Source organism: Amphibalanus amphitrite, unplaced genomic scaffold (assembly GCF_019059575.1).
Source record: "Amphibalanus amphitrite isolate SeventyFive unplaced genomic scaffold, NRLGWU_Aamphi_draft 000696F_arrow, whole genome shotgun sequence".
NCBI classification, from domain to species: Eukaryota; Metazoa; Arthropoda; class Thecostraca; order Balanomorpha; family Balanidae; genus Amphibalanus; species Amphibalanus amphitrite.
In genome coordinates, this window is record NW_024882190.1 from 169,425 (window position 1) to 191,364 (window position 21,940).

Consider the following 21,940-nt stretch of genomic DNA (forward strand, 5'->3'; position numbering starts at 1 on the left):
AGCCCCGTTCGGCCTCTCATCTTCTACCGTATCCCATCTCCCCACTCGACATACCCCGCCCTTTTCCATCCATTGTCCTTTACCGTATCCCATCTTCCCTCCCGACCCGATCCCTCACATTCCGTCTCCCGTTCCTTACTGATCGCGCCCCATCCTCGTTCCGCTTCTGCCGTCCCTTCTCGAGTCTAACCACAACAGCTATATTCGGTGCTCCTTCTCTCGTAAATCTGTATTAAAAAACAATGCACAATGTTGTCGTTTGGTACGCCAGCAGCGTGGTACACTGCCACGAATACACTGATGATCAGTGTCACAACAGCACAGGAAAAACAGCTCAAAATACGCCGCTCTCGGCGTTCCCGTCAGGCCTGTTCACCAACAGCCGGCGCCTGATTCAAACTTCCTCGGCTGCTACCAACTCTGCCGTCGGCTGCCAACAACTCGCCACCTTTGCCGCATGACACTGCCGTTGACAGCATGTGTCGTACGCTGCTGTTCCCATCGGCTGCCACGGTCGCATCATGCCACCATCGCCAACTCTAACTGCCACCTTGAGCCACTCTCGCAAATCTCACGGTCACCGAATGCCACTCTTACGAACCGTCACTGTCGCCTGCCACCGCTCACCGATTGACGCGATCGCCGAATGCCACTCTCACCGATGGTCACGGTCGCCAAATGCCGCTTTCAGCGATTGTCACTGTCACCTCCAACCACTTTCGCGAACTGTCACTTTCGGCAAATGCCGCTCTCGGCGATTGTCACGGTCACAAATGTCACTTTCACCGATTGTCACTGTTGCCGGCTATAACTGCGACCCTCACCGTTTGTGATTCTAGCCGTCTCGACGCTGCGAGTCTCATGGCTTAAACTTTATGAGCGGGATGTTTTTGCTGCTCAGGCAGCGATCGCATACCCATTCAGCATAAACTTCCGCGATCAAAAGGTGGTACGCCTGCTCGATCAAACCCGTGCACATCCTGGAAAATGACAAGAGTAACGTTACATTAGCTGTTGCTGAAAATGTGAACACGAGACGCCACGCTCGTAGTGCTGTAGCATATTGACGTGCACCACGCTAAACGTAATTAAATGTGTTAAGCCACCGAACGTTAATTTTCCGACGAAGACTAAAAACGAGACTAAAAACGGTCCTTAACCGTGTACCGTATTTCAGCGCAATCGGCTCAGCCGTTCTCGAGATCTGGAATCGACCCCTGCATGTGCGCACGTGCAGCAGCATCCCAACTGTGGCACATGGATATGCATTGCCTAGTGGGTGCCTACCTACATGCCAACTACGAGAAACGTCCCCGGTTCAGTCACATAATGCCATTCATAATGCCATAATGCCATTCATTTTTCAAACATTTGGACAGCCAAGGGATTTTGCCATGCCCCTAGGTCAGGACAGCGGACGTCGAGTATAAAGGGAAATTCATGTCACAGCTTCACACCTGCGGTTGAATTCAGTTTCCTTTTGCGATTATTTCCGGTGATTGTTCCTATGCAATGAATGCTTGCGGCATTTCAAGGTGATACCAACAAGGGTCAGACGCCAAGTCTTTCTATACCTCCCAAATAATCAGTCAATGGAAGCTAATGAAATGCAAGGAAGTCGCTTTAACTACTCAAAAATATGATACTGTAGGCACTAGGCAGTCACGTATTGATATTTGGAATGCCTAACCGTTAATTCGCTGGTTTCGCGAGAATTAAGGTAAAAGACGTGGCCTACGTCCTGTACACAGATGCCAGCACCCGCACAGGGTGAGAGAAGATGGACCTTTTATCTTAACGCACGAAAAGACAAAACGATAAAAATAATTCGCACAGGAGAAGGTAAGGTGTGACAACAGCTGTAGACAATCGATCAAGCCCGCATATTGTCTCTTTGAGCATCCCTTCATGACCCTCCTGTTCGGACCTGAGCTCAGCTGTCATCCCCGATATGTCTTACCTGTGAAACCAGAAGTTGCAGCCGGATTCACAGAGGATCGCTTGGTCGTTTTCGTGTACCTCTTTGTGACACATGCCACAGGGGTAGATGGGTGGCGCGTTGGGGTTTTGTGGGTTGAACACCATCGGTTGGTCGGCCGGGTACACCTGGAGACGGAACAGGGAACGGTCAGCTCGACAGTCAGCGGCCGCGTCCGATACGTTTCTGTCCAGACCTACTCTACCTAACTATTATTGATATCAATTTCAATTCGCAGAGTTGCTACCCAGCCATCAACAATAAAACGTCCTAAAAGCTAACCATGAATAGCCATTGCTGGTCGACATTAGGACCAATTATCGATATTAGTTTCGTGATATATTTACTACACAGTAAACGAGCTTCAAAGTCTGAACATAAGTGCTGTAGAGACTGATATGGCAATGAGGCATCAAACATAAGAAAAACAAACAACAGAGGATAAGCATCGGTCATCCAGAAACGAGCCAATCATGCCGGCAAAGTGCAGCTAATAGCTATGCATAATATTGCAGACATAACGGCTTAGTGTGAGCTGACTCACCTTTCTGGACGAGTTCGGAGGCATGCCGCCGGGGCCGGGGCCGGAACCAGGCGGCATCCCCGGCCCCATGCCGCCCATGTTCATGTCGTGCATGCCGCCGCCCATCGAAGTCATCGGGTTCATGTTGTTCGGCATTGAGTTCATCATGTTCTGATTGCCCGGCATGCTGTTGGGCGCCGACATCCGCGGCACCATTGGCGGCATGCCGTTTCCGACGGGCCCCATGCCGGGCCCCATGCCGTTCCCGCCAGGCATACCCGGGACCATGTTGGGTCCCGGTCCCATGCCATGGCCCATCGGTCCGTTCATCGAGTTCGGTCCCATCGGTCCCATCGGACCGCCCGGCCCCATCGGGCCACCATGCCCCACCGGGCCGCCGGGACCCATGGGGCCGCCAGGACCGGGGCCCATGGTGCCCTGCATTCCTGACGGCATACCGCGAGGCATCATGCCCATGTGGCCCATGTGACCCATGTTGGGCATCTGCATCGGCGCAGAGTTGGACGTAGCATCGTCGAACGGATTGCTCGCGAACACGGTGTCGCCATAGCCTGAAACAGAAACAAAGTAGTTCAGTTTAGATTTCACAATTTAAAACACCCTTTGTCTGAGCAATGATCAGCAAAAGCATCAATAAACACTTTTGTGGGTGTTATTGACAGACAACACATTGCCACCTAGCTAGGCACGTTATTTATATGAATTGAATCATTTTGAATCATCTAAGTAAGAGCGGGGATGACAACGTTATCCTCCCGAAAAAAATATACAGCTGGAGAAAAGTTTTGATTGTCAATGAACATAACATGATTTGGATGCTTTTGTAATTCTGAAATACTCATTGCAATTCCTGCTATCCTGGTGTCAACACATTTCATGTTTCTTTTGTATTTGATTTTAAACATAAAAAGTCGAATTTCTCAACAATGATTGCTATTCATACAAACAAAACTAGGTATCACTCAAATTTCATGCAACAATATGTTCCCAGATATCCCCGGCCAAAAGCATCTCATCAGCACACAAAACTTCAAATGGAAAGACTTTCATGGGAATATGCATTCGTGTTCACATTATCACACTTTGGCTGGCACACCTGTCAACTCAAATTAATAGGTCTCATCCTGGTCAAGGATACTCACATGAAAGCGGCGGTGGTACCAGATCTGGCACTGGAGAAGACTGGGGCATCGATGTGGCTGCTGCTGTGGTAGATGTGCGACGCCGCTTTTTGGCATTGCCCGGGGACTCTGGAGTATTGCGACCCATTTTCGGCCAGTGAGTCACAACAATAAGCAAGTAGTTAAAGGCTTAGCAGCACAGAGTTTGAATTAAGCCCTGAGGTCCTGTGAAACAGAGATGCAAGAATGTCAGATACAAAGAACCACTCAATATACCCTGACAAAGAACAGCCTGCCAGGTAGAACCCAACTCTTACCAGTCACATCTGAGATGTATCATTTTCAAGTCTCATGCTTTGCATAATCAGCGTATGATGTCACACTTATATTGCTTTGTTGGTAATTGGCATTATGGAATCGAAGAGAATGCAGCTGCTTTTAGACTTAGACATTATACATTTGGTAATCTGTGACCAAGGCCACACAGCAAAGTGTGAACAGAGTTAACAAGTTGCACTAGCTAGGGTGAAAAATGTGCACCAGCCCACACTAACTGGAACTGGATATCTGCAGGAGTCTGAACCAAACAAGACCTATATTTTTTTACCACAAAATGTGCATATGAACACTTGATGTGAAAACCACAATATAAGGTCCATCTCCATTACTCATTGGACAAACTCGTTCTGTCTCCCACACATCATTTACTTGGACAATAAGGCAACTACACAGCAGTTCTCTACAGCACCATGCTAGTGACCACACCGTTGCTTGCAAAATCTGCATGAAACCACTGTAACACGGGACCACACTGAAAGTTGGCTGAGTGCCTCCACACCCACAAGCTCTTGGCCGGTTTGCCATGCCTTACAAGCTGGGACAAAGGCACCTGGAGTGGACTGTGTGGCACCTCAACCTTGACACTGTCTAATTGCAGTTAACAGCATGTTGAGGATTTTTATGATGAGGATTCTGGCAGTTTAGTTTAGGTGCACATTAAGTTCACTTCACGTACCAAGATAAAAATGGAAAATGAATGAAACAGAATGACTTGGAAATTGGAACCAATTAGAAATGAAGCAAGAGTAAATAATTAGCAAAGGAGATGACTTTATCTACAATGGTGTGCACATATTGTGCAGTGAATGAAATGAACCCAATCGCTTGCACATTAATAACCTTGGGTGACTGCCTAAGCTGCTTTGATTATCACTCCGGAGAAGAACTAGGAGAATATAGCTCTTGTTTCCCAAGTACTCTTTTTATCATCATTTCAATATCGCACAGCATACTACCAGCTTTCATGTATAGGGAAGATCATTTCTGGAATATCTTGGCATTTCATTAAACAACCACAAAACACATGACTTTGACTACATAGATGCCAAGAAATACCAAAATAGTGCCTGGACAGTGGACTGTGGATATCACTGTCACTAAAGCTGTGTCACTAAATTGTTATCATGCAACAGCTACAAAAACTGGCCCAACAAGCACTAGAGAGAACTCCAGTACCAAGCAAATCAATAAAACATGTTTGTGGACATGTCCCGTGCTTGGTCAGACAGATCAACTGGAGGGCTGCTCATGGGCACCACAAACTGCTGAGTGACATGTGAGCGGTGTGTGCAGCTGCAGCAGGCGTGGCCGTGGGGGTAGACTAGAGAATGGGTAGTCAGTATCGGTGTTACTTACTTAGAACAAGTATGAAGTTGAAGTAACACCTACTATGAACGTCAAACCCCTTGAGACCCCACTTTTTTGCGATAATTTTTAAATGCGTCAACTTTCGCTGACAATATTCTGGCAATGTATGTTTCAGAACCTGCCGAAACTTTTATTACTAAGGTATTTTGACGCCAAACGATTATGGAAGGTACTTCTCATTCACTCGTAATGCTAAGGTCAATTCAGGCCCGGGCAGAGGCTTGCGCTCGGCCACACTCGAGCCCCGCCACCAGCGCCATCTGCTCTAAATGCCATCTACCAGCGCCCGCTACCGCTACCAGCTACCGCCCACCATCAAGCCTGAATGGAGCGAGAGACGCGAGTGACCGGTCGCCGGGCAAGGAGCGCCGGAGGGGTAGGGCGGAGCTTCACGCTGACGTCATTACGTGGCTCCGCCCCATGAGCGCGTAGCCTCTACCCAAACAGCAGATTTGTTCCGTGAAATTTAACATAACGAGTGAATGAGAAGTACCTTTCATAATCGTTTGGCGTCAAAATACCTTAGTAATAAAAGTTTCGGCAGGTTCTGAAACACACATTGCCAGAATATTGTCAACGAGAGTTGACGCATTAAAAAATTATCGCAAAAAAGTGGGGTCTCAAGGGGTTTGACGTCCATAGTAGGTACCTAGTGTTAACCTCAAGGTACCCACTAAAAACGTTTGAAGGGGGTATGCCGTATGATGTAGGTGTAAGGCTGCATTATGTAAGGTTTAATCGTGGGTTAATCAAGCTTTGCATGTAAATGAGTTTAAAGGGACCCTCCCACCTTCAAAAAAGTTAATGAATTGGCATGAAAGTGATGTTGCTCGGTTCAGAAAGAGCAAAAACGAATATCTACCAAATTTAATCGAAAAATATTCACCGGTTTTCAAGATATTAGACTTTTACTTTTGTTTACTTTTTGGGATCTCCGCTGTTCCTAGCGACTTTATTTGAAAGTGCGGCATTTGTTGCGCGCAAAGCAGCATATACCACCGCGTGCTACAAAACGTTTTAGTCAAACATTTAACGGACGTTCGAAAGCCTGATGACGTTATCAGATTCCCGTAATGGTTAAGAGATAGGGACCACGCTGGTCCCACCCTGCAAGTAAAGGGAAGAAATTTCTTGAACACCATAAAGCTGCGGGGGTTGCGACCAAGATAAATGGTGGTTTCTGAGCCTGGCCGCAAACTTGGCTATCTCAACTCAAAACTAATGTTAAGGTGGGAGGGTCCCTTTAAATGAGAGCCGACATTCCCATTATGATACTGGTGTGACATTTGCGGCGCGGAGAGACAGGCAAGACATAGGCGTTTCAATTCAACTTCAGCGCACTACTACTTTATTAAATACCATGTCATCTCTTGGTAATTCCTAATACTTAAAATGCACAAACCTACACATACTCACAAGCAAAAATAAACATCACAACCTCCCAAATCACCGCCGCCCAAGCACTGTCGGTGGACGACGGTCAGTAAACAAAATCAGCTGACCAAGGCTCACTAAAATAAATTGTTTTTTTGATATCCCCGATAAAACCTGCAAACAACGCAAGCGCACCAAAAAGATACATTGCATATTTGGTTTTAAATAGCACTGATGTCCACTCTTATATTACATTATTATGTTTTTGTCCAATGCAACTGCAAGTCAACTGCGCTCGGTAAGTAGGGAATCCAAACAGGTGAGTTGAACAGAGTTGTACTGCAACGGACAACCACTTTACACTTAGAGCCGATCGAGGCGAAATCGCCATCAGACGATTCTTAAATCAGTCGCAACTTGTCAGCGCCCATCCTGCGTTTATACTAGGTTACCATTTCATTGATGGGCGAAATTTCGCATTCGACGATTCTACTAGTGGTGTTTAATCGGTTGTGTAGTTGCTCATGGTAATTAAATAACTGCATTAGGTGAAAACCTTGATGTTTTGAGTTTTATGGGGTTATTTGAGATTATTTCATAAAAAATTATTGCTTATTCAGATGCCAAATTTTTTCAGTAATTGACTCCCTCAAATGTTTACATAGCTGATTTATGGGACGGCTGCAAGGAAAGCAGTGGAATAGGGTTGGTGTGGCTTCGGCAAATATGGTAGTAAGATAGTATCATTTTATTTAAACTAGAAATACTGCCAGAAAATGTCACCTGGTTGTTTGTGTTATCCTATATTTAAGGCTTACTTCGTGCATTCATTTGAAAATTTTGTAAATATATTTTTTTTCATCAGAATCATGAAATGTTAGCACACAAAATATCAAAAATGAAATATATTTTGATAACCATGCAGTCTACTAGATTTTAGAAATCAAACTCCCGCCTTGTTTCCGCCTAAAGTATTCCCGCTTCCCGCCAAATTCGCGCGCTGCCAGATCTACACGCGCTCGTCGTGTCGGTCAACAACAAAAGATTTTATACTCTGGTGCGCATTTGGGGTAATTAGCCCTATTTTTCGTGTTTTTTTTTGTTATTTTGGATATTTCCTTTGGTGAGCCACGTCTGATCGTGTCTTTTTTCTATAAGAGTTATGGATGTCGCGGACAACTTTGTCGGTCAAAGCCAAGTGAAAGATGAAGTCGGGGACAGGTGCCAAAAACTTTTTCAAGATTTCCTCGAAGAGTAAGTACCTGCTCATATGCATTTTATATTCTTTTGCCTGCTTTTACCATGCATTTGCCATACAAAATAATGCCCATCTGTCACTTTCATTGATAGGTGATGTTACCATGTTACAATTGAAGCACTGTGAGGTAATTTTGGTAGGTACGTATAACCACAGTGCATATCAATAAGTAGGTAGGTATGCTGATAATGATAACTTAGACTATGTCCTAGCTAAACAATAACATCTTCAAACATATAAAGTAGGTAGGTACGTTGGTTATAATCTCAATCTATGCGTGCAGATGGAAGGACCATAGCGGCGAGATCAAGTACCTGGAGGCTGCAAAGGAATTGGTGAAACCTGAACGTAATACACTCCAAGTTAGCTTTGAGGATATTCAACGCTTCAATCAGAGCCTGGCAACCACTATCCAAGAGGAGTTTTATCGGTAAGTTTTAAAAGATGTCAAATGAATAACAACATTTTGAAATTGGTTGATGTGACCTTGTCTCGTATTGGTGTTTTCCCAGCTGCTAATTAGGGATGTATAAGTTGGACCCCCTGCCGTTCTGCCCCTAATTGAGCTAGAGCTTTGTGGAAAAATGAGCCTATTGCCTGTGACAAAAACAAACTGATGATACCAAATTTTAAGGTCCTAGGTCATTGGCTGACATTCCAGGTCAGGTCAATGACCCAAAAGTATGGAAAATCTGGACCTGCTGTATGAATGTAAGAACTGCTTATGGTTTTTGCCCTGATTACAAATTTCATGTTAGTTTTAATCAGAGATGCTGTATTCATGCATTTGGGGTGGGTGACTGAGGTCAAGTCAGGTCAAATAGTAGGTGTCTGGCCGGCTACTTATAGGTGTCGACTGTCAACCACCAATGTCAGCTTTGTTGCATGTTATGAAGGCACTTAAACTGTTTTATATGTTTGAGAGTGTGCTTAATTCAAAATCAGCTCCAAAAGCTAGCCTAGAAACTAAAAACACAAAAAAACTGAATCAAGGTCATCTACCTAGGTAAATGGCCTTGACCTGCCCACCATAATCCATCAGACAAACATCATATTATCACATGGTGGAATTATGGTGGAATTATACAACCACAAAAAGACAAAACATGCAGATAATGTGCACCAACATTCGCTGAATCGTGATTCCGACGTCCTGACATGGTCGAGAGAAACAGCTCTACAACCCAAAGTTCACTTGGGTCATTGAATTTTCAGTGTAGGTGTACAGTTGCTCAACTGGATGGTGCTGAAAGTTTCATGGCGATCAGCCGTTTTTTACGCGATTTATTCACGAAAATCCGAGAGGTTCCTACCGCCCCCCCCCCCCATGTGAGTGCGAGGATTCTCCCGGAACTAACGGTTTTCTACATAAGCCCTAGCCAAGGGGGAGGCGGGTATGACCCCCCCCCCCCTAGCCGTTTCGCCTCCAATTGAGCTAGAGCATCGCGGGAAGACGAGAATGTGCGCCGTTACAGACGTAGCGGTTGGTACCCGATTTTAGGTCTGAGGTCAACCGAATATGCTCGATTGTAAGGTCTTCCTCTTCATGTTAGGTCTTCAGGTCGACACCGTCGACCTGGTCTTCAGGTCGACCAAACTTGCTCTGCCAGCATCTGGTGGCGGGATTCTCTTATGTCTCTCGACTGAAATACTGCCCCTGTCAGATTGTCTGGATCCGTTTCAGACCACTCAACATCATTATAGCTCATTGAAGTGTTTGGCCCATTGTTGCAGAAAAATCAGCTGTTAGAGTGGTGCGACTATTTTCTTTTTCTTAATATGTAGCCAGCCACAACCAGTATCGCATACAGTATCCCCCCCCCCCCCCCCCCCCCCGTAGAATAAGAGAATCGGCCGTGGATGAATCTGTGACAATGACCCAACAGCAGCACTTGTGTGAGTTTGAAAAGCCCATTGGCTGTGCAGATAATCACATACCCTGGATAATCACTACGTTTCCATCACACGTCTAAATTGATTTAGAGAAATTTCACTTGCGTTCTTCTCGGATACTATTCACCTTATGCAAAAAACCAGCACATATTTGGTTTTAGCATGGTTTTAGCTAGCACCTTATCCTATATTTACATTTTTAAACGCTGCCTATATTTTATGATGGAGCAAATCCATTTTGCAAGATCGGCTTTACTTGTGTCATGGAACCGTGAAACAATGAACCGTGAACAATGAAACCAGGGCATCGTTTCATAAAGCGAGTCGGTAACTTACGGCGGTTTTTGGTCTTGTATTGCAAGTGCATGTGAAGCGATGACGTTAGTTTGAATTGTTATATTTATTTATCTTGCAAGCGAGAACAGAAGGGAGAAGGGGAAATAAATTTAACGCTTCACATGCTTTTGCAATACAAGACCAAAAACCGCCGTAAGTTACGGACTGGCTTTATGAAACGAGGCCCAGCTGTTCGTTCTCATGGTTTTAGTGTTTCACATTCCTTTTCAGTGTTCACCCTTTCCTGTGCCGAGCTGTGCGCATCTTCGCAAAAGACCGTGGCGGCGTCTCTGTGGAGAAGGAGTACTACGTCTCGCTGGTGGAGTACCCCAGCGCGGTGCGCGTGCGTCAGCTGACCACCGACCGCGTGGGTCAGCTGCTGCGCATCACGGGCCAGGTGGTGCGCAGTCACCCGGTGCACCCGGAGCTGGTGACGGGCACCTTCACCTGCCTCGAGTGTCAGACCGTCATTACCGATGTGGAACAGCAGTTCAAGGTGAGGCGGATTGATCTGTCGTACTTTGGTGACATGCATCGATATTTGTTGGCTGTTTTTTTTTTTCTGATGCCATGAAGCGGCACTTTCGCACAGTGTTAACCCGCGCCGGGCCGGGGGGGGGGGGGTGTTTGAACACCCCCCCTTGCGGTTTTTGGCACACCTGTTCGTGCATCTTTTCCGCACAAGTTGTGAAAATTTCAGACCCAGGTCACCTTAGGTCAGGTCACCAGGTCACGCCAAGTGACCTCACCTCAGAAAAAATAAGAATGCTCGTCATAGCTACACCGACTGAACGATTGCCTTGAAACTTTCAGCGATTGATAAGAGCAACACTATCTATAAAATGTTTATCTCGGAATTTTGATATCGGTGACCTAAGGTCAGGTCAATTTTGCGGCCTCTCCATTATAAGTCAATGGGAGAAAATTGAAAAGCGTCTGTTTTGCACAAACGTTATTCTAGACACTCTCAAACATCGAGATGTAGGTAAAATAGACACACTGAACCAGAAAATGGCAACTGTGACCCCTCGTTATGTCCCCGAGGTCATCTCAGGTCACGAACAGAATCTAACAGTTTTTCGATGATAACTTCTGATAGAGGCGTGCTAGAGCGCTGAAAACGCATTAGATGTGTTCGGCTCGACGTTGCGGATCGACTGATATGCAACATGACCTTTTCCGGTCAGGTCATGACCTTGACCTGAGGTCAAATTTTCAAGTTGACCTTTGAAGGTCAAATTACACTATGCAACAGTCATTTTGTTCCTGAGTAACGACCGATTTTTTTGGACTCATTGGGTCCCATTATAACCGAAATGGGCATTTGTTTTGATCTGAAAATGTTTTTCCGGTTTTCAGAGACGATTTTCGATTTTTGGCCCCGAAATTCGGTTTTTGGCCCACTGTGTCCGGTGTAATTGAGTAATCGACTCGCGGTAACTTTCATCGCCCTTCCTATGCCACAAGCTTTCGAATGATATCCGGTTTTGCATATTTGCGTGTAAAAATAACGTCATAAATCTATGTTAAAGTAAGAAAATATTGAAACTTTGTAAAAATTTGACATTTTTTTCGATTTCATTTCAAAATAGAGAAAAAACTAAAGGCCCTATCCAAATTCTGAGCCCAGTTCCTTGAAGAGCATTCAATTTCCGTTCGGAAGGTACTATTTTAGTGCATTTTATCGGTTTACTGTGACGTCCAGATTGAGTCACTTGAAAAACGGGCCCCCAGCCATTTCCATGACAATATGTGTTCAGTGCATGAAGAATCATTCTAGCAAATGGAGGTACAGATCAAGATTCTGAGCGACAGGAGGACTGCTCAAAAGTAAGTTCCTGCGTGTGACCCGAGGTCACAAGGGGTCAACAACATGACCTCAGTTGACCCCTCGTTGATCCTATGGCGTTAACATACGTTATCAGGTTAATGCTATGTGATATGACATAGGATATGTGTTTAGGTTAACTCAATCTGGACGCCACAGGAATCCGATAAAATGCACTAAAAAGGTACCTTCCGAACGGAAATGGAATACTCTTCAAGGAACTGGGCTCAGAATTTGGATAGGGCCTTTAGTTTTTCCTCTATTTTGAAATGAAATCGAAAAAGTCAAATTTTTACAAAATTTCAACATTTTCTTACTTTAACATAGATTTATGCCGTTATTTTTGCACGCAAATATGCAAAACCAGATATCATTCGAAAGCTTGTGGCATAGGAAAGGCGATGAAAGTTACCACGAGTCGATTACTCAATTACATCGGACACGGTGGGCCAAAAACCGATTTTCGGGGCCAAAAATCGAAAATCGTCTCTGAAAACCGGAAAAACATTTTCAGATCAAAACTAATGCCCATTTCGGTTATAATAGGACCCAATGAATAAGAAAAATTCGGTCGCTTTCCAGGAACAGAAAATGTTTCATTTTTTGTTGCATAGTGTTACAGTTCATTTGACGCGTCTCGACGAGAGGAACACGATGCTGGCAAAAGTGATGTCATAGCTCTTTCGAGTCAAAAGTTATTGCCGAAAAAACGTTTTTCGTAAAAACGGCTATTTTTGGAGTTTTTGCCCTCTGGAGGTTAAACCGTTGACCTGAGGTCAAATCTGAGAACATTAGTCAGAAAGGTCTGTAAAAGGGCTATCGAATGCGCTTTTTTGCGGCGCTGTAGCTCTATTGGTTCCCGAGATAGCCGTTGGCAGTTTCCAAAATGTTGAAATAGTCAACATTTTACCTTTGGTGACCTCTGGTGACCTGACCTTTGACCTGACCCAAAAAATGACCGAAGTGTTTTCGTCCTTATTTTTGACGTTCTTTCGATTGCCGCTTACCGCGTGTCGCTACGTGGCCCAGGAGCCGAGTTAGAAGGGGGGTGGGGGTGTTCAGACACCTCCCAGCGGCCCGGCGCGGAATCTCAGAGCACCGGCCCGGCGCGGGTTAAAGGGACCCTCCCACCTTCAAAAAAGTTAATGGATTGGCACGAAAGTGATGTCGCTCGGTTCAGAAAGAGCGAAAACGAATATCTACCAAATTTCATCGAAAAATATTCACCGGTTTTCAAGATATTAGACTTTTACTTTTGTTTACTTTTTGGGATCTCCGCTGTTCCTAGCGACTTTATTTGAAAGTGCGGCATTTGTTGCGCGCAAAGCAGCATATACCACCGCGTGCTACCAAACGTTTTAGTAAAAGATTTAAAAATCGTTAGATTTCCGCTGACGTCACAAATTCTAAGGGGGCATACCAATGCACTAGCCCCTTAGAATCCGAAAACTGCAAGTTTGAAATTCCATATCTCCGAATTAAAGCATTTGTCGATGTTGTGAGTGCCCAAACCGGTATTTGCAGGCCATGGCCACCAATTTGGCTATCTCAACTCAAAACTAATGTTAAGGTGGGAGTGTCCCTTTAACATTAGACGGGTTTACATAGGGTTTGTTGCAAGCTTATATCTCCGTCCGTGATGTTGCAAAAGATGCCAATGGTGCTGAACAATTTACAAAATGATCCCCTCTAAATATTTGAAGACCACTGCATCGAAATTATCGCCAAATTAACGAGCTAGAGCCTCGTCAAATATGCTATGTAAACCGGGTTATTGTTCCTATTCCCGGGAGGTTCTCAATATCAGGCAGTAGGGATATGGTATGCTTTACTTATCGCTGATGATGCCAGGCTCTTCGCGCGTTGTTCATGTGAAGGTGTCAGCACGTTCCGGGAGGGGGGATATGATGCATTAAAACACAATTGGTTACTGCGGCAAAGCAAGAGCATGGTCAAAACACGACTTCATTTTGTTTCGTATCGCCAATCTGCAACGGCAGATGCTAGGTTGACGGAAAAGAGATTTGCGTTTGTTATGTTTTGATCCTGAATCACTAATTTTGTGTCGTCAGTTTTCGTGTCCTACGATGTGCCGTAATCCCGAGTGCAACAACCGGACGCGCTTTTCGCTGGACTTGGAGAAGTCGCGGTTCGTCGACTACCAGAAGCTGCGAATTCAGGAGACTCAGGCCGAGCTGCCGCGCGGCTCCATACCCAGGAGGTGAGGCTCGACGGCAGCCCAGGTGACCGGGCTCATTGACTCGTCGGGGAATCCATTCACAAGATGGTTTTAAGAATGGTTCTCATTTGACGTGACAATCCAGAGTCCAGACCATGTTCTGATTTTGAGCTTGTAAATTTATGGTTGCAAATGCGCAAATGATAAAGCTAAATTTATCACTGGCTGGAAATAGCAAGCAATTATAAAAACGTGTGTCTGGTAGGGCTGGACACTGCTTTATTGACGTCCAACATTTAGCCTATATGACCCAAAACACCTACATACCCAGAGGAATGAATGAATGCTCGTTCGACCATTGTTAGACATTAGTTGAGTACCTACCGTCGCTCCTCTCTGTCGCCGGCAGCGTTGACGTCATCGTGCGTGCCGAGGCGGTGGAGTCGGCTCAGGCTGGTGACCGCTGTGACCTGATCGGCACCCTGATCGTGGTGCCGGACGTGGCCTCCCTGGCCACACCGGGCGCCCGTGCCGAGACCTCCGCCAAAGTCAGAGGTCAGTGCTGCGTCACGCCTCACGAGATTATCGGAGTCAGTCATTGATTCCGTGGTATCTGCGAGAGAACGTGTGGAATAGGTACTCGGTTATGCGTTTTTGACGTAGAAAAAACGGAGTCATTTTCGCAACAAACGGATTGTCCTCGGGTCATGGCCTTGACTAGTGGTTGAATTTTGACAGCGATCTAGTCTAATTACAGCTTGTAAGTTTATTGTATGCCATTAGATCAGTCCTTAGAGATGATGATATTAAAATAAGTTAGCCTTTTTTCGAGCTTCCACAAACACAACAACAAAATAATACTATTTCCAGCGTATATTTCAGGAACGATTAGTTCTCGACGATCAGTTATATCAGCCATGCCCACGTGTTTACATAGCGGATAATCCCTGACTGACTCGCTCGCCCCCTCTCCGCTCCGCAGCGGACGAGTCGGAGGGTGTGCGCGGCCTGAAGGCGCTCGGTGTGCGCGAGCTCAACTACCGTACCGCCTTCCTGGCGTGCACGGTACAGCCGGCGTCCGGCAGCGGCTCCGGCGGCGAGCTGAAGGCCGATCAGCTGACCGCCGACGCCATCAAACACCAGATGACCGAGGCGGAGTGGAGCCGGGTGTACGAGATGAGCCGCGACCGCAACCTCTACCAGAACATCACCTCCAGCCTCTTCCCCACCATCCACGGCAACGACGAGATCAAACGCGGTGGGTAATGCCATTTTTTTTTAGATCTTTTTACTAACAGCAACTACCAGCCTAATTGTGCTGTTGTAAGGGATATCTTACTGTTATTTAGCAAAATGACTAGTGCATTCGACGCGCTCTAATGTAGCCCCGATAACCAAACAAACAAAGCTATCATCCGGCAAATGTTGACTAACACCGCGATATCCGTTTCCAGGTATCCTACTGATGCTGTTCGGCGGCGTTGGAAAGGCGACTGGCGATCACACCACGCTCCGTGGAGACATCAACATCTGCATAGTGGGAGACCCCAGCACGGCCAAGTCTCAGTTCCTCAAACAGGTGCGTGCTACTAAATTGCACGTCCATGTAACAATTGTCGAAACACCTGACTTCGAAATACCACCTGTGTCACCCTTATTCTTGTTTATTGAATCATTAAATCATAGTCAGCTCCCTCTGAAACCATGTCAATTTCATTATTTTGTGTTTATTTGACTCTGGAAACGACCCTCTCTATTCTGCAGGTGACTGATTTCTCTGCGCGAGCTGTGTACACGTCCGGCAAGGCGTCCTCGGCGGCTGGTCTAACTGCCGCCGTGGTTAAGGACGAGGAGTCACACGAGTTTGTCATCGAGGCCGGCGCGCTGATGCTGGCCGACAACGGCGTCTGCTGTATCGACGAGTTCGACAAGATGGACGTCAAGGACCAGGTGGCCATCCACGAGGCCATGGAACAGCAGACCATCTCCATCACAAAGGTCCGTCAGGTGTAGCGGCTCCGGGCTCTGTTGGCAGGAAATGGTAGTCGAGTTTGGGGTGTCTAGGAATGATGTTAATGTGACAGCTGAACGCAGTCATGTCAGTTGTCACCGCTAATCAGTGACACATTTAGTTTCATGTTCACCCATGCCTACCTACCTGTGCACAGAGCTTTGGAAAGAGTGCTGTTCTCTTTCTGCCCAGATATTACATCTCAAACGCCCGGCTGTATTTATGTATTCCCTATAGACAAGCGGACGTTCTGGTTACTGAATTTATGTAGTATGCTGACCGCCCGAGTTCGTGCCTCCTCAGGCGGGAGTGAAGGCCACCCTGAACGCACGCACCTCCATCCTGGCTGCGGCCAACCCGATCGGTGGCCGCTACGACCGCACCAAGTCGCTGCGTCAGAACATCACCCTCTCGCCGCCCATCATGTCTCGGTTCGACCTGTTCTTCATCCTGGTGGACGAATGCAACGAGGTGGGTGTCTCAGCCCCTCAGTTTGTAATGTTTTTTAATTAGTTCGATAGTTTGTTTTCAATGGTTTGAGTAGTGGAAGCTTGTATTATGACGTCAACGTCATTATGTACATACACGTGCACATTATGCACATGCATAATTGCACATTATGCACATGCATAATGTGTGGTAATTAGGTATTTATATTTGTTTATTTGATGAGCCGTGCAGTGGGTTATTTGGCATTTTGGCGTGCAAATTCGGAATGATTATACCTGAGCCGTTGGAAGCTGATGATTGATCTCGGTTACAGGTGACGGACTACGCGATCGCGCGGCGGATCGTCGACCTGCACAGTCGCAACGTGGAGTCGATCGAGAGGGTCTACTCGAGACAGGAGGTGGCCCGCTACATCACGTTCGCCCGCACCTTCAAGCCCAAACTCACCAAGGTAATCAGCCGCCACTCCGGCTGCCAGCAAACTGCCAGGTACTGTTATGTTATGTTTGTTTTGATAATCAAGTTTCTGGGCTCATACCGCCTATTGAATGGTCATTGGTCACGCGCCGTCCTAAAGCCCTGATGAATCGCTTCTGCGGCGATTCTGGCTGCGACATAATCTGGTCGAAAAATCGCAAGATGGTGCGGAAAAGGTTTAACTCATAGATATTTACCGATATCGTTTCACTCAATTGATAATTCTGTCGCGGCTCTAGTTGTCTCGGTCGTTTGCAGTTTGCACCCGTCCCTTCACATCACAGCGCTATGTGATGCCAGATTGTAACGCTGTTCTCCATTTCGCCGACAGGAGGCCTGCGAGTTTCTGGTGGAGAACTACCAGCACCTACGGCAGAGGGACGCCTCCGGCTCCGCCCGCTCTGCCTGGCGCATCACCGTACGACAGCTCGAGTCCATGATCCGACTCAGCGAGGCCATGGCCAGGCTCCACTGCTCAGACATGGTAAATATGCAGGGAAAACGGTGTACTGTGAGCTGACTACTGCACGTAGTTAACACTGGCATACATCTTTCAAGCTAGAGTAGCCAAGATGAAGATCTTGTCTTTTTCTGGTCTAGTTGAGATATTTCACTTGACGCATGCGTTTATTTATTTGTTTATTTGTTTATTTATTTATTTATTTATTTATTTATTTATTTATTTATTTATTTATTTATTTATTTATTTATTTTTGGTATGCAGCTTTCCTTTGTAGGTGCCTGACCGTTGCTGTTTTGTTGCCCTCAGGTTCAGCCGAAGCACGTGAAGGAGGCGTACCGGCTGTTGAACAAGTCCATCATCCGCGTGGAGCAGCCGGACGTGCACCTCGACGAGGAGGATGAGGATGAAGAGATGGCGGAGCAACCGGATGGGGCAGAGGCGGCTCCCGTCGCCGACGAGCAGCCGACCGTCAACGGAAACGGTAAGGACAGATGCAGATGTATCCCTCTGCACTTCAGAGCTGTCAGAAATACGAGCTGAGTAGGACAGAGGCGGAATCCAAGAGGCGTGGACGACCTGACTACTGTCCGTGCACCTGAAAACCTGAATTGACAAACATAAGCGGCATCGGGTGGGATAAGGGCGTGGTAGAGAAATATGACTGCGCGGCCTGCGTGACTTCGTTTGATTTTGTTGTTTTCTCGCCTAACTCATTACCCTAGTCTTCACCCTTTGCCTCGCTATTCCTATCCCAAGTCTTCTCAGTACCGCTGTGACCGCTCGGCTACCCCTGCCTGGCTGAGGGTCCTGGTGTTACATAAAGGGCTTGGAATCATTCAACCAGGCGACAGATGGCAATCGCCGGTGGAGACACCCGATTTCGGAATTTTCAAAAGACACATTACGCATTTCGAGTTGAAGTTCACCGGTCAGGTCAAATGACGGCGTATCTCTCCTCTCACAGGTCACTCGTCTCCATCCAGCGACCCGCAGAACGACCAGGAAAATATCCGGCCCACCGAACAGAAGAAGAAACTGCGGCTCACCTACGATGAGTACAAAACCATGTCAAATCTCATCGTGTACTTCATGCGCAAGAAAGAGGCAGAATTCGAAGGTACGGTTCTTCCTTTGTGGTGATCTTTCAATGCTTTCAGTGAATTATTCACTCTGGCCCGGCGAGGGGCACTTGCCACTCAGCTTTTTTTCAACTTTATCATTGTCATTTATGCATATTCTATGTGTTAAAAAAGAGGGGATAAATTTTGTACGTTGTAGCCGTGTACGAAAAGTGGTCCGCATGGTTTGCTTTTGTTTATGTAGTGTCCGGCCCGGCCGGACACTACATAAACAAAAGCAAACCATGCGGACCACTTTTCGTACACGGGACCGGCCCCCCCCCCCCCCCCCCCCCCCCCCGAAGAAATAGCAACCTTGGTGTTTTTTTTTTAGATTTTTCATGCATTTTCCATAATTTTATTTTTGTTTTAATGTTATGGTACCATTGGGACATAACTGACCAAATGTGACTGATACCGCGATCCGCCCCGTTTGCAGAGGTTTCCGGCGAGGACGTCGGTGTGCGCCGCAGCGACGTCGTCGACTGGTACCTGCTTCAGAAGGAGGCGGAACTGGAGACGGAGGCGCAGCTCCTCGAGATGAAGGAGCTCGTAGAGAAGGTTCTGGACCGGCTCATCTACAAGGTGAGGAGAGTGAGCGCTGGGAGTCTGCGTCCGTATCAGGCTGATGATTTGTTTCCTTGGAAGTCAGGGCCTTTGTTTTGTACTGGCTAGCTTTTTTGTAAAATCGCCCATCAACGTCACGACATCGATTTTTGTGTAATCACTGTGTGAAAATCTTTCTCATTTCTGAGAGGATAGAGAAATTACGGGATTTTTTTACGGAGCGAGCGAAGCGAGCGTAGTCTTTCCTTAGATTAACGGAAATTTCTGAGTATGAGCGGCCGGCCGTGGTCACGCTTTTGCGAGGCTTATATCTCAGCAACCACTTGACCGATTTACACGCGGTAATTTTTGTAGGGTAGCTTCATTCCTTCTACCAAGTATTGGACTATTCCCGTTGCATGTGGGTGACCCCTTATGCACGTGCCACGTGCAAAACGAAGAGGTGTCAGTTTTGTAATTGTTGCAATATCTCGGTAACTACTTGGCCGATTGCGCTGAAAGTTGTCATGTAGGTAGGCGCCCACTAGGCACTGCATATACATGTGCCAGAGTTGGGGTGCTGCTGCACGTGCGCACGTGCAGGGGTCGTTTCCAGATCTCGGGAACGGCTGGACCGATTGCGCTCAAATTTGGTACACGGTTAGGGACCGGTTAGTAGGGTGCCGTGCACAAGTCAGTTGGGACCCATCTTGCACGTGCGCACGTGCAGGGTGCCGCTTCCAGATCTCGAGAACGGCTGGGCCGATTGTGCCCAAATTTGGCACATCGCTAGAGACCAGTTAGTAGGGTGCCGTGCACAAGTCAGTTGGAGGTACCCCCTCGCAATTTCGCACGTGCAAGGCCCACCCTCTCGCTCGCTCCGTTAGTCGCCCCAAAAGGCGTTATACTGGTTTTATTTGCTTTTGAGCTGATAATACAACAGTTATTACATCGGATTTAATTACAACATGAATCCGGTTAAAGTGATGTTCCTCTGTCACCATACCTATCGAAGTGGTTACAGTTAATAAGCAATCACTATCTAATCGTATCAGCCTTAGTTTTTATTTCACAACTCATTGATTGGGCATACAGATGCCTTACGAACATCAGCGTCCCAAGCAGTATGTCCGGCATCACGTATCCCTTCTGTGCTGACGCCGTCTGTGTTTCCCGATCCGCAGGACCAGATCGTGATCCCGCTCACCCACACGGGCCTGAAGGGCGCCGGTCACGACGAGGACAACCCTCTGCTGGTGGTGCATCCCAACTACGTGGTCGACGAGTAGCCCGGCGCGCCGTCCGCGTGCTGCGTGAGTGGCTGACGGTTACCCGAGTCTCTGCTCGGCCGCAGTCACGCTGTGTGCTGACCTGGACCCGGGCACGAGTCCGATCGATGATCTACAAACCTGATGTGACTCCCATTTACTCGCAGTCCTATCGAGAATATTCTGCACAAGTGGGATTGTGGGCCTGATAATCTCACCTTCGAATTGCCAATGAAAAGTGAAGATCTCTTTGTGAAGAGTTCTTCGCGGCCTTCCAGCCGCGGTAAGGTGCCTTTTGCTGCTGTTAGTTCGCTGCTACCAGTCTTCGAGACAGAGTGGATGTTATTCTCACCGCTTTGCTCTTTGACTGCCAGTCAATAGCGATTGGCTGTCCCGCAAGTGATGTTAACAAGATACCTTGTTAAGCGTGTGCCAGGAGTCGTCTGAGCGGGCCTTTAGTGGGCGGTGCCGCGGGGCGATGTAGCGATTTACGCGTGTGTAGTTGGCTACTGCGGTCAGCTGCCAACCATTGGGTGCCTTTGCGCTGCCTTGTGAACGTACAAACAGCAGAACGGTGATGCACCGGTTGTAGAAGGTGAATGAATCACTCGTGAGCGGCGGCTGCGGCGTTTGAAATAGTGTTCGTGGCAGTGGACACCGTGCCGCGTCTACATGGGGACTTCCATTTGTATTTCCGTATCAAGCTACATTCCGGCACTTTTGTAAGAATTTGAATACATGCAGTCGTTTTTTGCTCGTCTGTTTCCCATAACGGCTTGCCAACGACAGAGTCTGAACAACAGTTTTTTTTTCATCTCTGCCCCATGCTAGGTTGAGATACTGCTCCCTGTTCCCCGAACTTGATTGATCAGCTGTCTAGTTGAAATAGGACGATTGTGGAAATCTGACATAGAGCACATTGTATACGGCAATTTTAGTGACAACTTATTTTACGGATATTTTCGAATGGCGGGTCCCGATTTGAGTGCCCTTCGTCGTTTTCATAATGTTTTTCCCTGCAGCCATCATCTTGTAACCAAGATTCTTACAGAAAGTTGTAACCATCCTAGAATTCAGCAACTACCGGATGGACAGGAAAGAAAGTTGCGCCATTTTACTCGCCGCGTGTGATTTCTTTCGACATCAGTGACCTTCAACGATCAACGACAAATGTTTTGTTCTGCTAACAACTGAACTATTCATGGACTGCATTCTGAAATAGCCAATACAGGGCAAATAAAAACGAAAATGACACGATTTGACTCGTCGCACGCGATTCTAGCAGACTTATCGCTGCCTTATCCAACTTTAGGTGGAAACATTTCTTAACTTTAGGTCGACCCGTAGTTTTAAAGCTCAGTGACGGTCACCATATTGGCATGCACAGAC

General features: G+C 46.8%; 2 protein-coding genes across 7 annotated transcripts; one reads left to right on the forward strand and one right to left on the reverse strand.

Moving 5' to 3' along the window:
* Positions 1-203: 203 nt before the first annotated feature.
* On the reverse strand, positions 204-6,856 carry LOC122364766 (protein pygopus-like). 6 transcript variants are annotated; one of them, XR_006253629.1, is made up of 6 exons: positions 6,767-6,838; positions 3,665-3,868; positions 2,523-3,073; positions 1,961-2,106; positions 637-980; positions 204-597 (listed from the first exon to the last, which is right to left on the reverse strand). XR_006253629.1 is itself a non-coding variant. In XM_043335483.1 (5 exons), the coding sequence occupies exons 2-5, from the start codon at positions 3,789-3,791 to the stop codon at positions 860-862; spliced, it is 945 nt and encodes a 314-aa protein (XP_043191418.1). In that variant the 5' UTR covers positions 3,792-3,868; positions 6,789-6,856; the 3' UTR covers positions 204-859. The 6 variants fall into 6 exon arrangements, 2 of the variants coding, with proteins under 2 accessions (XP_043191418.1, XP_043191417.1); XR_006253630.1 differs by having other exon boundaries at positions 6,789-6,828; XR_006253627.1 differs by lacking the exon at positions 6,767-6,838 and adding an exon at positions 4,936-5,030.
* Positions 6,857-7,662: 806 nt separating this feature from the next.
* On the forward strand, positions 7,663-21,303 carry LOC122364768 (zygotic DNA replication licensing factor mcm6-like). The gene is made up of 15 exons (XM_043335484.1): positions 7,663-7,978; positions 8,266-8,412; positions 10,443-10,707; positions 14,112-14,260; positions 14,628-14,773; positions 15,201-15,476; positions 15,673-15,797; positions 15,983-16,216; positions 16,533-16,700; positions 16,993-17,130; positions 17,488-17,640; positions 17,926-18,100; positions 18,584-18,736; positions 19,177-19,322; positions 20,468-21,303. Exons 1-15 carry the CDS (start codon positions 7,887-7,889, stop codon positions 20,570-20,572), a joined length of 2,472 nt encoding a protein of 823 aa, XP_043191419.1. The 5' UTR covers positions 7,663-7,886; the 3' UTR covers positions 20,573-21,303.
* The last annotated feature ends 637 nt before the right edge of the window (positions 21,304-21,940 follow it).

Coding starts and splice junctions, on each gene's coding strand:
- LOC122364766 (XM_043335483.1), bottom strand. CDS start 3,791: ATGGGTCGCAATACTCCAGAGTCCCCGGGCAATGCCAAAAAGCGGCGT. Junction 3,074..3,664: donor GGTACCACCGCCGCTTTCAT/GTGAGTATCCTT, acceptor TTTCTGTTTCAG/GCTATGGCGACACCGTGTTC. Junction 981..1,960: donor TGCAACTTCTGGTTTCACAG/GTAAGACATATC, acceptor GTCATTTTCCAG/GATGTGCACGGGTTTGATCG.
- LOC122364768 (XM_043335484.1), top strand. CDS start 7,887: ATGGATGTCGCGGACAACTTTGTCGGTCAAAGCCAAGTGAAAGATGAA. Junction 16,217..16,532: donor AGACCATCTCCATCACAAAG/GTCCGTCAGGTG, acceptor GTGCCTCCTCAG/GCGGGAGTGAAGGCCACCCT. Junction 16,701..16,992: donor TGGTGGACGAATGCAACGAG/GTGGGTGTCTCA, acceptor TCTCGGTTACAG/GTGACGGACTACGCGATCGC.